General features: G+C 38.4%; 3 protein-coding genes across 4 annotated transcripts in view; 1 reads left to right on the top strand and 2 right to left on the bottom strand.

Moving 5' to 3' along the window:
• Nucleotides 1-3,542: 3,542 nt before the first annotated feature.
• Nucleotides 3,543-7,117, bottom strand: arl4aa (ADP-ribosylation factor-like 4aa). Of its 2 annotated transcripts, none has more exons than XM_046045709.1 (2): nt 6,966-7,117; nt 3,543-4,994 (listed from the first exon to the last, which is right to left on the bottom strand). In XM_046045709.1, exon 2 carries the CDS (start codon nt 4,891-4,893, stop codon nt 4,291-4,293), a length of 603 nt encoding a protein of 200 aa, XP_045901665.1. In that variant the 5' UTR covers nt 4,894-4,994; nt 6,966-7,117; the 3' UTR covers nt 3,543-4,290. The 2 variants fall into 2 exon arrangements, with proteins under 2 accessions (XP_045901665.1, XP_045901664.1); XM_046045708.1 differs by lacking the exon at nt 6,966-7,117 and adding an exon at nt 6,103-6,471.
• The window catches only part of vwdel (von Willebrand factor D and EGF domains-like), a 47,890-nt gene continuing 39,791 nt past the window's right edge, over nt 6,572-14,670 (top strand). Inside the window, exon 1 of the mRNA XM_046045704.1 lies at nt 6,572-6,614. The gene's annotated coding sequence lies outside the window, so the exon portion shown is untranslated. The remainder of the gene's footprint in view (nt 6,615-14,670) is intronic.
• Nucleotides 8,994-11,044, bottom strand: si:dkey-30e9.6 (uncharacterized protein LOC564083 homolog). The gene is made up of 4 exons (XM_046044457.1): nt 10,607-11,044; nt 10,303-10,387; nt 9,911-10,053; nt 8,994-9,139 (listed from the first exon to the last, which is right to left on the bottom strand). The coding sequence occupies exons 1-4, from the start codon at nt 11,042-11,044 to the stop codon at nt 9,056-9,058; spliced, it is 750 nt and encodes a 249-aa protein (XP_045900413.1). The 3' UTR covers nt 8,994-9,055.

Here is a 14,670-nt window from a genome sequence, read left to right on the forward strand (position 1 = left end):
AGGAGTGCACTTCTCTAGCTCCTCAAACAGCGCACCCCCCACTCCCCCCCACCACCCTTGCAGGTGGCCCCGTTCACTACTTTGAGCGAGGCTGCGGGGCTATGGGAGGAATTCACATGTAAATAGGCCACTCGCTCTCAATAGACTGGGGGAAGAAAAATGAATCTCGTCATGATAACCTTGCATAACAAGCAGGCTAGGAGTATGAATATATTGCTATGTCCCCTTTTTAAGTACACAATGGGAGCTCAAAACTCAGCAGAATAGAAGAAAAAACCCCTCTGGATGTAGATTTATGCCAAAGTGAAGTTGTGCAGTTTGACAAAAACATTACTGTGTCATGGGCATGCAGAAAAAGAGCTTTATGGTGCAATTTTAAATGTACTTCCTTCTATACTACACTACACTACACTACACTAAACCAGAACGTGCCAATCTCCTTATTTTCAATTACAAACGAAGACTTCAGACTTCTTCAGTATTCTGTTTGTGTCTGAATATGCAAATTGTTGCATAAAGACAGGTTTGTTTTGTTTTTGTCATTGAAAATTTAAATGGAAGCCAATTTTACCTATTAGCATACTTACCTACTTTTATCTTTATCAGTATAGCTAAAAACTGCTGATTTCTTTTTCTGAGTGATTGGTAATAGGCCATTATATTACTTCATTTTATATTAATTTACATCTGTGTTATTTGTTTTAGTGGTTTGATACATATTATTCATTAAATAGATATCCATGAAGTAATTTTAGCTGAAAAAGATGCATGTGCGTGCACTAACGGGTTGCCTTTGTTTGTAAGAGTTAGAGAACCACTGTTTTAGGAAATTGGCAGTTCACAACTCTGGGAAAGGGACTGTACAAGCCTTTGCCCTTAACAACAGGAAAGGGGTCAACTACAACTCCCAAGAAGCATTGCAGAGAGAAACATCCAATCAAATTCTGATGCATCATTAATGGCGATTGGAAGTTTACACTATTATATATATAGATTTTTGGCCAATGATAGTTGAATTCAATAACTATGGTGTGGTGTTCTGTCCTCATTGGAACAACTAACTGGCTTTCATGTCAACAGTGGCTGAGGCTTATGGGAAATGTAGTATTTTCAGCCATCTGACATATCAAACAAAATTTCCCAAAATTTAACTTGAAATAATTGTGACAGATGAACACAAATGTATAGTATGGCTAAATTATTCATGAGACTCCGAGATAACTTGTGTTCTCCATGCTGAGTGTTTCAAGGGTGCGTCTATGTTGAGGAACACTGAAGATATAATTAAAAGAAAACCTTGACATGGGAATTTACAGTGCGGAGAAATCCTTCTGGAACCAGCGGCTCCTCCCAATTTGCAGCTCTCTCATGGGTTGTAGATGTGTGTAAATCTCTCACATGTTCTCACCAAACACAGAGTAGAACATTTTGTACAGTATTCAGCTGTGTGCAGCCCAACCTGGAAAATAACTGCCAAAGCCGATCATGCCTTAGGCGTCTCTCACCAAGAGCAGCTGAGATGGCTCCAGCGCAGTATAAAAGCAATAATGGGAGGGAATTCTTGTATGGATGAGCTACTCCAAACAAGAAATTCTCATGAAGCAGTGTGCTTTCATTTCATGTTGGTAAGAGCGTTTTCGTGCCAAGCCCTCGATATGAGGTTAATGGGTTAATGCAGAGCCCCTGGATAAGAGATTATTCACCCTAATCCACCTTTCAGTAAAGACTGAGTTAAAGGACCAGACAGAAGAAGCCCTTTCTACATGCAAGTGTATAAACTGTATCGAGTAAATGATCAAGTAAAGTGATTATGGTTGATTTAGTCACTCTATATGGTTTTAGACACATTAATCTGAGTCAGCCAAAATAAAGCTGAAGACGTGAAATAAGCTTTTCGATTAGACCGGTAATCCCTTGGTGAGTGCCTCAGCAGATCAAAAGAAATGGCCTGAGTACATACAAGGAGGGAAAGCAGGACAGGACGTATGACTTGAGTTACACACACCCACACACAAACACAGAAAAAGCTGACGTGGCTTGCAGAGATAAGGAAGTAGAGTCAGGAAAAGTGTGAATATACCTTTGCCCTCTTTGAGTTTCCTTCCTTGGCAAACAAGTTGTGAAGAGGCACCTGGGTTTCCCAACACAGAAACATAATTCATCAACATATGACAAAAATGGGAATTTCTGGGAACCTGACAACCAATAGGTTACTCTAGGTTCAAATCCAACCAGGACCTGTTTCCTTTTGCCCTAACTCCTGTTCACCTCTGGTTAACTATATGATAAAGTCATAAAAGCAACAAAAAGATTCAAATAACTACATAAGTATTCCAATGATTACGTTCTGCTACACTCCTGAAGTCATAAAAATGGTTGAAAACTAGCACGAATGACATGATTTTTCTATTTTTTAATTCAATAGACCCCCTGAGATCCAGCACCGAAAGGCAAATCAAGGTCACAATTATCACATTTAACTGGAACAGATATTTATATGAAGTGGATGTTTGGTGATTGAGTCTGAGAACAGTGCAAACTACCAATCTGCATCACAGAGTTATTTTAGAAAGCCAGCTGCTGCACTGGCCTGTTGGGCTCACAGTCATTAATTGTTTAAAAGGGATGGGAGAGCAAATGGCGTTAATACACTGGGCTACATATCTGCCCAGCTCACTCCAAAAATACTCGTTAATGCCCCTGGCTTCACACTCTCCTGCCCCAGCCTGTTGTGCTGGTTTTTGGCCTCCAGACTGCCATGACAACATTTTAAAGTCCTGAGGATGGCCTGTCTATGCAGCAACACATCAGTGCATTTCTTAAGCCTTTACACTGCAGCAGCCAATCATGAAAACACATTTTAGTTTTTAGTTTTTCTGTGGAGAGCTTTGGATTAATTTTTTGGATGTTTGTATTAAGCGTCTCTGATGTGCACCAGGTTTGCTTTTGATGGGTACAGACACGGGTAATATTGCTGACAGTCTAATGGTGCGATATCATAGAGTTAGCTCAATACACAACATGCAAATACTGTAACTCACCGTGTGTATTTGGTGAGAAATAAAGGCTATAATAGCTACAGACAACACAGCATTCTTCACCTGCATGCAATCAGTTAAACTGAGCTCTTAGTTTTGGGAGTGTCCTTCTGTCAACACAATCATTGTTGCTTAAAATGACACCGAGGAAATTTTTTAAAGTGATAGTTACAAGGTAGGATGACTGAGCATGTATTTTGTTTTTCGGAAACCCCTTACATCACATTCACATGTGACAGAACAACTAGTCCTGTCCTGTCAAATATTCAGCAGCTCCCCTGGGGAACAGGTGGTTTAGTGCTTTGCTAAAGGGCACATTGACAAATGTTTTCACATATTGCTTGATTCAATAGTCATCCCTCTCCATGGATTTTAAGCTCAAGCCTTCCATAACCAAAATGAATTTAAGGCTACAATCCTGAACATCTTTGTACCTGCTTTTTAAACAGAAGCTCCAATAACAAAGTGGATATAATTATACCCTCCATAACACACACTTCAACATTGCTGTAAACGTTTTATTAAGCAAAACATAATGCATACACTGTCTAATGACAATGTGGTCATTATGGACCAACTACAGTAGCATCTGTTGTATTTTGCGCAAACATTTCTGTAAAATCCAACACAATATGCTCTATTTAAAAAGTGTAAACTTCATTCGAAGTGATAATCTAAAGTGCTTTTAAAAAACAAGAGATGTAAGCTTGCAAACAAATTGATAATAATGCGATAATACAAGATAATACTTTTGTTAAACTAAGTCCAGTGTAAAAAAATTAACAAATTATAATAACATATATAACAGAATAATAAAACTGATGTATTTTGCTCCTCTGTTGTAACAATTTTATCATTTACCAAATAACCCTTCAACTTGTCAAAGCCTTTTCTTAAATTATTTTTGGTAATATTGTCTGGAACAGCCATGAGCCATTTGTGAAACATACAGCATCCTTAACTTCTATCACCCTTCCAGACCCCAAACCCTCAGTGCTTTTTAATCCAAATAAACTCTCTAACATATCCACACATGTCTGAAACTTTCTCATCTTCATACTGTATTCCTTTATGTGTCACTTCCTGATCAACAGCATCATTATCACAAGACCAAGACAGTGAATCTCAAGTTTTGGACTGATAAAACTCAGTATGCTGAATCTGGGCCTGCAATGTATGCCTGTGTCCACCCATGAGAATATCCTTTGTTTCCTTCACATATAACAGTAGACAAGTCATTATCATGAGAAGTTTATCTCTTTTTCTTCTGCTGCCGGAGTGCCTTTCTCCTTTTAAGAACCATATCATGGAGTCTCTCCAGGCCCTCCCTGAGTCCGTCTCCTATGATAGCGCAGGCTGGCTGAAGGTGCCAGGGAGTTGCAGGGCCGAGTTCTTTCAACGCCAGCAACTTCTCAATTTCAGCAAGTCCCAAAGAGTGCCTCAAGTCCTGTTTGTTGGCTACCACCAGCAGGGGCACCCCCTGATTTTCAGAGGTCTTGGCAATTTTATGGAGCTCCGTTTTGGCCTCCTCCATGCGCTCTGCATCCACAGAGTCCACCACAAATATGATGCCGTCCGTGCAACGCGTGTACGACTTCCACAGGGGGCGTAGCTTCTCCTGGCCACCTACATCCCAGAAGTGGAACGTCCCAGTCCTGTGGCCGCCCAGAGACAGCTTGACCTTCTCTGCATTAAAACCTTTGGTGGGCACCGTGTTCACAAACTCATTAAATTGCAGTCTGTACAGAACGGTGGTCTTCCCAGCGGAGTCCAGCCCGAGGATGGCGATGTGAAAAGACTGGAAGAACGAGATGCCTGAGAAGAAGCTAGGTTGCTCTGACAATCCGTTCCCCATCTTTCCTCATGAGGGAGGATTGGTGATTTGGGAGATTTGATCCAATTGTCCAGCAATAATCCTGAGAGCTGCTGATATTCCACACTGACTGTAGCAATTATCTGAAAAGCATACTGCAAATGTTATTGTGGGTAAAACACAAGCTTACAGAAGCAGTAGCACTTAAAGCGAGATTATGTAAATGAGCAGCAAGGTGGTAATTACAGGATAATGGCACATTAAACTACCCTATATTTCCCAAGATTCTCTAGTCTATTTTAAAGACGATGTCATTAGTTGATCTGTATGAGCTAAAAAAATAGTAAAAGAATAGCACAAGTAGAGTCAAAAAGTCAACAAACTGAGTAATGTAAGTTTCACGACATCTATCTAAAGATTGCTAACATAAACCACCAGAACAAGTATGGTTGTAGCAGTAAAGTGTAATTATTTGAGCAAGGGTGCATTTGCAACTTTTCATTCTTATGGGCAAGTGTTATGTTCATTTTCAAAAATTTTCAAGCTAGACTTGAAATCACTGTGTGTAAAATGGCTGGTGTCTCTATCATGATATCTGCAATCTCAAGTGAGCAGTGAGGAAACATTTATCATCAGCATGCAAAATATAAGTATAGCTAAATAGTTTGCCTGAATACGTTGGGACTGAAAATGTGGTGACATTTTAGGGTTGTTTTTGGTGGTATTAGAAGATTTTCACATGCAATTTATCATTTCACCCATCAAAGTCCACAGTAGTGCGTCGCTCACCACGAAACATCATTTATGACCAGGAAAAGACTGTTGAGCAATACACTATATCTAGTCTGATATCACAATGTCATATTGATATCAGAGCAAAGGCATGATCCAAGACCACATCAAACACCTACAGTCACACAACAAGGAGTTTACAATCACCTTATTATGTTAAATTAATGTACAAGTCTACAATAATGTGCTTACAGACACCACATTGTACAGTAGTTTAATTTATTCATCTCATAATGTATCATTTTGACATTCCTATAGGGGCCTGTTTGCTAGTTTTGCTGTAATTCTAGTATAATATTACATCCTTAATTGTAATTAAAATACAGCTTAGTTTCCAATGACTTATCTGGATATGGGATTGCACTAACGTTAAATTTACAGAGGACTGACAAGTATTTACACGGCAGGTTCAACAAATGCAATTTTTTGTCGAGTCCAAAAGTGGTTAACATTACCTACCAGTCTGAGCCATCCGTAGAGAAAACATTCATTCTAATCCTCCCTGAACAGAAACACGGTCCTCTCCGACGCCTAAACAACCTGAAATTCAACTCACGGTATATTTCCAATTCGTAGGTATGTAACGACGACGGAAAAATCCTTCCCCAGAAACAGACCAACCCTCCCTGTCTGTCCTCGTTGTCCCAGTGTGGATCTACCGCTGATGACACTGCTGTCAGTCTGTATCAACGCCCACACGAACACTGAGGGCGCATACGATTGGTGCGTGGCCTCTCTTTTCTGTCTGCTGATTGGCCGACACGGCTGTCAATCGCGCGCCTGCCCGGGAACCAGGATCACCTGTTGCTCCGTCTGTCTGTCACGCTATTTTACTATTGACATTAACATTTTATCGTTATTGATCCGCAAACAGATTGTAGCCGATTATATATATATTATATTATATTATACAAAAAAAAAAAAAAAACAATGGAGAGGCCGCTTCAACTCAACTGTCATAAGAAACAAAGGTACATCTCATTTAAAAGTTGTTCATGTTTAAAACTCTACAAGCGCTGTCCAGATGACGTTACAGTTATATCGTACCACCAAGTTGCAGATACTAGACTTTTTGATAGAAAAAGGGCCCAAAATATAGTTCTGATTTCCTTGTCAAATAAAACCCAGGCCAGTTAAGTCTACAACAAGAAGCTTCATTATCATCCGCGGTATTTTGTAACGTCAGCCCACGTTAAACCATCAACGGACATTTAGATAGCACGCAGGGATACTCGTCGATAAGCTAGCTAGTAAGTTAACGTTAGCCTTGCCGCACCAACAGTAAACGTTGGTCACCGTTAAAAGTCGAAATTGAGACTCACCGTTGATTCAACTCGGCGAGTCACGTTTGTCCATTTTCTGTCTGTTGCTGTGTGTGTGTGTGTGTGTGTGTGTGTGTTGTGTGTGTCTGGCTGTGAAGAAACAGCGCCGCCCCATTCATTTGAGTGTTTTTGTTTGAAACGATTGGTCAGGGAAAGCCGGAAAAGCACCACGTTGACTGCAGCCCATCAGACATGAAAGATAACAAACCGCAAACTTGCCTCTTAGCCTCTGGTTTATATAACCTGTTTCTGTTTATGAATTATTTTAGTTCACAATTGTTTGTTTGATTCAGTTTCTTTTAGCAATCTGTACACACAACATTTGAATATTGTATTGCATATGTATATTATTATCATAGGCTATTATAATTTTCTTTTACAGCCTAAGATAGTTTGCGAAGCCTGTCCCTGTGGGCTTTTATATAAATACATAAAAACACAGCAAACAGTTCATACAAAACAGCACAAAACACACAGTGATGCAATAAAATAACTATAAAAGTCATATATTTAAACATTTATGATATGTAGAATGTAGAAGTCCAAAATGGGCTTTTATACTAATACGCAAATCTCAGCAGAAAGTACAAAACACAAACAATGATGCAATTCAATTACAATAAAAGTCTAAAATGATAATCACAGCATCATTTTCAACTTGACTTTTAAATGATATCCGATTCATTATCCATTTTTCCACCTTTCCATCTACCCATCCCTTCATTTATTACTTAATTCCTTAACCTGCTTTATTTTCATAGATATGCTCTGTAGCTAATAAGACAGATTACATATGGTCCATCAGTCATTAGCCGCTCTTAAAATTTCTGAAACTCTCAGAAACACAGCACAGAAACGATATAATGAAAAGTAACAAAAAGAAAACAAAACAGCTAAAGGCTCTGAGTATTTTTGCACTTAAATACATAAAACATACACAAAACATAAATATAAAACCAATTCCATACAATAGACTTACAGTATGTTTTATTTTATGTGTTTATTTAGGTAGTCCTGTGCTAAATTCTTTCTACTGTAGATTCTTTTATAGAGGATTTATTGAACAGATTTGGATGAAATTTATTGTGTTCCCAGGATTTTTCATCACTCTTCTTTTGACTTTGGTTACTTTGTTTTCCCTATATAGATTTGTCCCAACTGCCATAAGACATTTGCACAATCCTGTAAAGAACTACACAACTATTAAGTAGAATATTTATTAGCCATGCTGCAATATGCTTTTTTTTAATCTCCATTTCATTACATTGTTCACTATTGGAAAGGATAACAAGGGATTAAAATAAGAAAAACACATGGCAGCCTGTGGGTCATGTGGTTTAATGTGACTGATATTCTTTTCATTTTATATTTAGTCTCCGAGTTATGCACAGAGTCACAGATGACTCATTAAACATGTATGTTCAGCTCTTTCAGATGTACTTCAAACATGTGCAGGCTTCACGTGTTTATAATTCTTGGGATACCGAATGAGCAGCTGTCAGTGCAGCAGTGGGCTTCACAACACAATGTGGTGCGATGACCTTCATGACACCACAGCCACTGCTGGTCTTCGGCCATAAGATTAAAACAATAATAATCTCTGATTATGTCAGATATGTTCAGTCCTTTTCAGTTCACTTGGTGCTCTCAGCTTTGTTACAACTCAACAATAACATACTGCTACTTTTACAGTTGAGATGATTTTCACATGTGCTCCCTTTAAATTGCATTGAAACTAATTCAAACTTTAGCTGCCTGGAACACATTCAAAATTAAAGAAAAAACACAATAAGCTTTGGAAAATATCTGTTAGTAATGAATTAATAAATTTGAATTGTAGTAAATGTACAAAAACATACATTATAATTGAATTAGTCTTTAAAACTATACAGTAGACACAACATTAAAAACTAGTCACATTTATTTTGTTTTATGCCCATTGTCTGTTAGTTAGAATTGTATGTGTATTCAATACTTAAACTAATTAATTTAATTTTCCACATTATACAGTTTAAGGAAAGAGCTGAACAAAGAAATTGAAATATAAAAATAACATTTAAAAAATGGATTTGAAAGGAGAGAGTCATGATTTAGCAATTTTTCCACGATCTTGAGAGTTTCTCCTCCACACGGTCCAAGAATGCGCTGTATGCTTCTCTTCTTCGTCTGTGTCTCTGTGAAACAGACATTCGATGTCAGTATTAAATTATATGTAACTCTAACCTGTCTAAACTGTTGTAAATTACTAATGTAAAATAAAACAGGTAGCTTCAGTCAAACGATGTAAATTAAACAAACTAAATAGGTTTCCCACTTTGCCTATAACTCATGTTAAACCAAATTAGTATTTATTTAGTTACATGCATATGCTTGTTTTTGGTAATACTTTGAGTTTTTTACTCCTGCACAGGGAAAAAGCAGTAAAGTATAAACACCTCTGACAGCATTATACTGTGATAACATGTAGTCAGTGGTGGAAGAGGTATTCAACTAATTTACTCATGTAAAAGTAGAAATACCACACTATAAAGGTACCCCCATTATACAAAACGTACTTAAGTAAGAATATATGGGTATTAGCAACATAATGTTCTTAAAGGTTTCAAAAGTAAAAGTCCTCATTGTTATCTGATCATTATTATTGACGTATAAATATGTAAACGTTACTTTACTGTTGTACTTTGTCAAGCAGGAAATCATTTTAACTACTTCATATACTGGTGGGTGGTGTAATCTTCAACAATGCATCACATTTTATAAATTCATCATATGTTCTGTACTAAAAATCTAAAGGTAACTATAGATATCAGATAAATGTAATGGATTAAAAACTACAATGTCTTCCTCTGAAATGTAGTGGAGAAAGAGTAGCACAACATGGAAATACTTAAGTAAAGTAACATAGATGATTCTTTATGTATATATGATGTCATAACGCCACTGACAGTATAGGACGCTGATTTTGGAGGCCAGAGCGGCTGAGGAAGTATGAGCCTTGCATCCCATCTTGGCTCTGCAGTTTTATAGGTGTCCATCTTTGTCTTGGTGGACCTTGAATTAAAATCTGACTGGCATCTAGTGGTCCGAACTGAAAAAGAAAATATTTTAATTCAGTCAGTCATTTGAACCCATAATGGTATTTGAAAATTTAGGAAAACCAGCTTTTGACTGAATAAGACATGTTCTGCTCGCCTTAAAAAAAATCTTGTAGACCTTGACACAAAATTAATTTTGTTTCAGTAAACGGTTTTGGCACAGTTTACATATACAATGGAAACATCTATAATACCACATTTTTTCAACCAAAAATGTAAAAAGATGTAGTGAATCCACTTACTAATGTCCATATGCTTTAATTTAAAATTCAGGTTACCAGGATCTCTCTCATATGTAGTAACCATTCCTGGAAGGTCCTCATTAAGCTGAAGTCAGATAAAAAGCAAAGAGTAATAATAGAGTGAAGTTCTTACTGTTGTGTTTATCGCCATCATGTGGTCAAAGCAAACATTACAAACTGTTCCTGACAATGAGTCTTCTTGCCTTTCTTGTATCAGTCTGCATGTTCATCACCATTTTAAGAGATATTCAGGAAACCCTTCAGAATAAGGTATACAGCACAATTTGTGTTTGCAGACACTTACCGGTCTGAAGTTATGTGGTTTGGGGTTCTTGTAAGGTCCAGAAGGGTACTTCCCTGTCTTGACAAAAGTCAGCTCATATTCCTGAGCATCAGGAGGCCGGTGTGATGTGGTGAACTTTGGAGGGTCTTCACTGTGGTACTTCTCATGTAAAACCTCTGGTAGAAATACTCCAGTTCTCCTCTTTGTTTCATAAGGTTGAGGCACAGTTAGATTTGAATGTGTCTTTCTTTTTTCTTTCTTTTGAGGAACTGACACAGATCTGTACAGTTTAAGAGAGAAATCTGGTGGCTTGATGCTCCCCACGTCGCTTTGGCTCTCAGTCTCGGGGAGTGCGAACCATTTGCTTCTTGCAAAAGACAGATTCTGACTGGCGGAGAATTTGGTTTTTTCCTCAAAGCAGAATGAGGACAGTGGATGCAACAAACTCTGGGGAGCCATTTTGATTTGTTGATTAACAAAAATTAGGCATCTTGAATTTCCTGGAGATATCTCCTGACCTGTCACTTACTTCTACAGACGTGCAAATGTAAATCCACAGAGTTTGAAGTTGGACTTGTTGTACTGCCTCAGGAGAAAGTATCCGACAGTGGCACAAGGGTAGATACAGACACAACACATAAAATTGCTGCTTGGTAACGAGCGCCTTCAGTCTTCTGAACAAAAAGAATTACGTTAAGTGGGCTGAGCTCAGTAGGACGTTTAACAAAAGCAGAAACGTAGCAACAGTGCAAACAAAGGCCCTATGAACACAAGAAAAAAAAATGTTTATACCAAACCAATCCATTTAAGTAGGATATTCATTTACAGATATGAGAGTATGTGTTTTTATCATATTTCTTTCTGTCTTGAAGAGCAAATGTTTATATTTATTTTCACATTTACAATCTGGCAGTGTGAGACACGTCTATGTTGTGTGCCAGAACGTTGTTGAAGTATTTACTGTAGAAATAAAATGGTTTGTGTTTTCAGAGCCATCGCACTGCAAGCCTTAGTGCTCACTTCAGGTTTTTTTTGTTTTGTTTGGCTGTTCACATTAATCTTTAAATGTGGCCAATATCAGATTCTAGTGTAAACTCCTCACAGTGCTGAACTGACCCGCATGCGCGTAAGAACAATAACAAAGACGGCAGGCAGAGGTATACAGAAGTAAACACGGAGGCCTCTGAAGACAGCGTTTACATTTTTTTTATTGATGTGCAGTGGAAGCCGGGGAATTCTTGACCAGAGGATAACAAGGACGAAGATGAGGAGAAAGAGAGCCAAATTTTGAATTATGACTTTTTGTGGAGTCGGAGCCAGGAGTGGTAGGATCGTGACATGAATGGCTTTACAGAAACAGATTTCATCTAAAATTTCAAGGGCTACTTTTAACTACATCTGTCAGCGGCTCCCTCCTTCCCCCTCTCTGAATTCCCAGAGTGGCTCCCGACAGCGCAGAATTGTGACGAATGTTGATCTAGGAACAAATTTAAAAGTTTCCCGCATCAGAACTGAAAAGATAAGATTCCATATGATTTGCTGTTCACACTGTATAAAAAGTCAGTCACATATGAGCAAGAAAATATGGGGGAAATGAGATTTGTACCACTTTTGCCTGCAGTCTGAAAGTAGAGCTGCAATAAAAATCCTGTTTACACAGTCACACTGTAGGGAGTCTTCTTCCATCTGGGAACAAAAGGGTTTAAAACTTGGCTTTTGGTTACAGCAGGTTTCTGTATAGCACTTTTCAACATCAAGGCAATTCAAAGTGCTTTACGTAAGACATAAAATGGCAATAAGAAAAATGTTAAAAGAAACGCAGGACAAAATAAAAGACAGATAAATATGATTTTAAAAATTTATATAGAATATGAGACATTAAACAAGGTAATTAAAATTATAGTATAGTTACAGTCCAGTGCAATATATGAGTAACAGTCCCAAATTTAATTCAATAAAAGGGGTTTTCAAAGTCTGAGACTGCTGTACATTATTCCAGGAGGTAGGAGCAGAGTATTTAAGCATTGTCTATTTCTACCTACAAAAATGTATATCATCAGAGTAATTTGCAAGATCCTGTAATTACAGACAACTCTACACAGGGGCTTTAAGGTCAGGTTAAATCTCCGGGAACTAATGTAAGTATGCAGCGGTGAAAGAAGTAGTTCCATCTTTTACTTACATCCGCTGCATTAAGAGAGTGTAGCTGTCAAAGGAATGTAGTGGAGTAGAAAGTACAATATCTCCCTCTGATATGTAGTTGAGTTGAAAATGGACATACTCAAGTAAAGCACTTTATAAATGTACGTAGTTGTAAGTTTGTACAATGTCCTCACAAGTAACAGAAACATGTATGAATTTGTAATGTCAAGATAATTCCACCAGAGGGCAGCATATAATTCAGGTGGTTCCAGTCAGCTGATGGTTTGAAGTGCTATTCTTTTAACAGAAGCAGAAGTTCACTCTCCTTAGTAATTTCAGCAACTTAGCTCAGAACGAGGCAGAGAAGGTCAAATACAGCATAGAAAGTAGGATTTGGTCAATGGTGAGAGCTGAACTGGCTCTAATTTAAAAGTAATGAATGTACTGTCCCTAACTCAGTGTATTTCACCAGCATCATGAATGCGTCCAGTATGAGTCAACAGCTGCAGGCCAGGACTTGGCATGCAGAGAAGATGCTTCTTCCAGATTCAAGCTGCAATCGCCCTGAAAGAGAAAGCTGTTTAATGTCTGCCAGAAGCCATTTTTACTCACTCAACCTTAGAAAAGTCAGGGAAATAGTCTGGAAAGCAGCTTGTTGCAAAAAAGGAAGGCTGCCGAATATCCTTTACGCCAAGAGGTTTATTGATTAGACTAAAACAGCTGGTTTCCCAAGTGGTCAGATATAAACATATAGTATAAAATAAAAGTACAGTTATAATACAGTATATAGTTTCCTCTATTTTCAAGATGGTGGGTTTTTTAAGCAATCTTCTAAAATCCCTGGATGCAGTTTATGACTCATCATTGAGATTTTTAACTGGTGGTTCCGTCTGCATACATCACTGTGATGTTTATCAAAACGTTTTTATTAAAACGTCTTAACAACATATTAACAACAGGTCAAAAGACTATGTGTGATGTGAAAGGGGTCACTTCCACAGAGACTTTCCTCTCAGATCTAAGCGTGTCTAACAGCGTTGTCGCATTTTTAAGCTCATTGTTTTGGTCTACAACTTTATTGTGTTGATTCACTTTCAGCAACAAAAAAAAAGCTCTGATAAACCTACTGCGCTGTACGCTATCTACCCAGCACCAACCAGCAGGCTAGCTTATGAACATAGTGGATAATTTAAAGATATTTCCCTCAGGAGCTGGGGGAGACTAGGCTTGGGTGGTATATATGTTTTCAGTCCTTTATACCTTCCTGACATTTCACAGGGGTCTATGGTAAATGGCGGTATTTATGTAAAAAGTAAAAGCTGAGCTGCAGGTGTTAGAAGTTACTGTAACATCACATTGCAATCATGCATCTGTAGTAATAGAATAATGAATATGTATTATGGGAGATCATAATGGTACAAAAAACATCAGAGCCATACAGTAAGCAGAGCAGCTCCCCCTTACGTGAACACGGCTCTGTATGCAGCCGCGTTTTTCCACACAGTAGTTGCAGCAGTGACTTTGTACCAACTTGGACAGCTGACACAAGGGGGCAAAGGCAACAGGAAACCCAAGCTGAGACCAAACAGCGCCTGTGAAGGAGCTGACCTCGCTGCCCCAGTTAAACCAGGAGCTGCCACCTTCAGAGGCTCCATCTCAACCTTTTGCCCCTCAGCTGTGTGTCTGAAAAACCCCTACCATTGTGCGCAGTGACATTTACAGCCCTGTGCATCAGTGGCTTGGCTGAAACAATGACAGAAGCCTTTTGAGGTTGACCCTGCCTTTCAGGGGCCTCAGAGACGTCTCCATGTCACTCTGACAACATGATTGAGCCTAATTGCATTGTTGTACCACAGATAAATCAAGCTGTAACACGCGGAAGCTTGTAAATTATGTCTACGTAACTGCTGAAGGAAATAGAAACAAGGTGAAACGAAGTACCC

This window comes from Micropterus dolomieu, linkage group LG03 (genome assembly GCF_021292245.1).
Source record: "Micropterus dolomieu isolate WLL.071019.BEF.003 ecotype Adirondacks linkage group LG03, ASM2129224v1, whole genome shotgun sequence".
NCBI lineage: Eukaryota > Metazoa > Chordata > Actinopteri > Centrarchiformes > Centrarchidae > Micropterus > Micropterus dolomieu.

Coding starts and splice junctions, on each gene's coding strand:
- arl4aa (XM_046045709.1), bottom strand. CDS start 4,893: ATGGGGAACGGATTGTCAGAGCAACCTAGCTTCTTCTCAGGCATCTCG.
- si:dkey-30e9.6 (XM_046044457.1), bottom strand. CDS start 11,044: ATGGCTCCCCAGAGTTTGTTGCATCCACTGTCCTCATTCTGCTTTGAG. Junction 10,054..10,302: donor ATTAAAGCATATGGACATTA/GTAAGTGGATTC, acceptor TTTCTTTTTCAG/TTCGGACCACTAGATGCCAG. Junction 9,140..9,910: donor CAAAATCAGCGTCCTATACT/GTCAGTGGCGTT, acceptor TCTGTTTCACAG/AGACACAGACGAAGAAGAGA.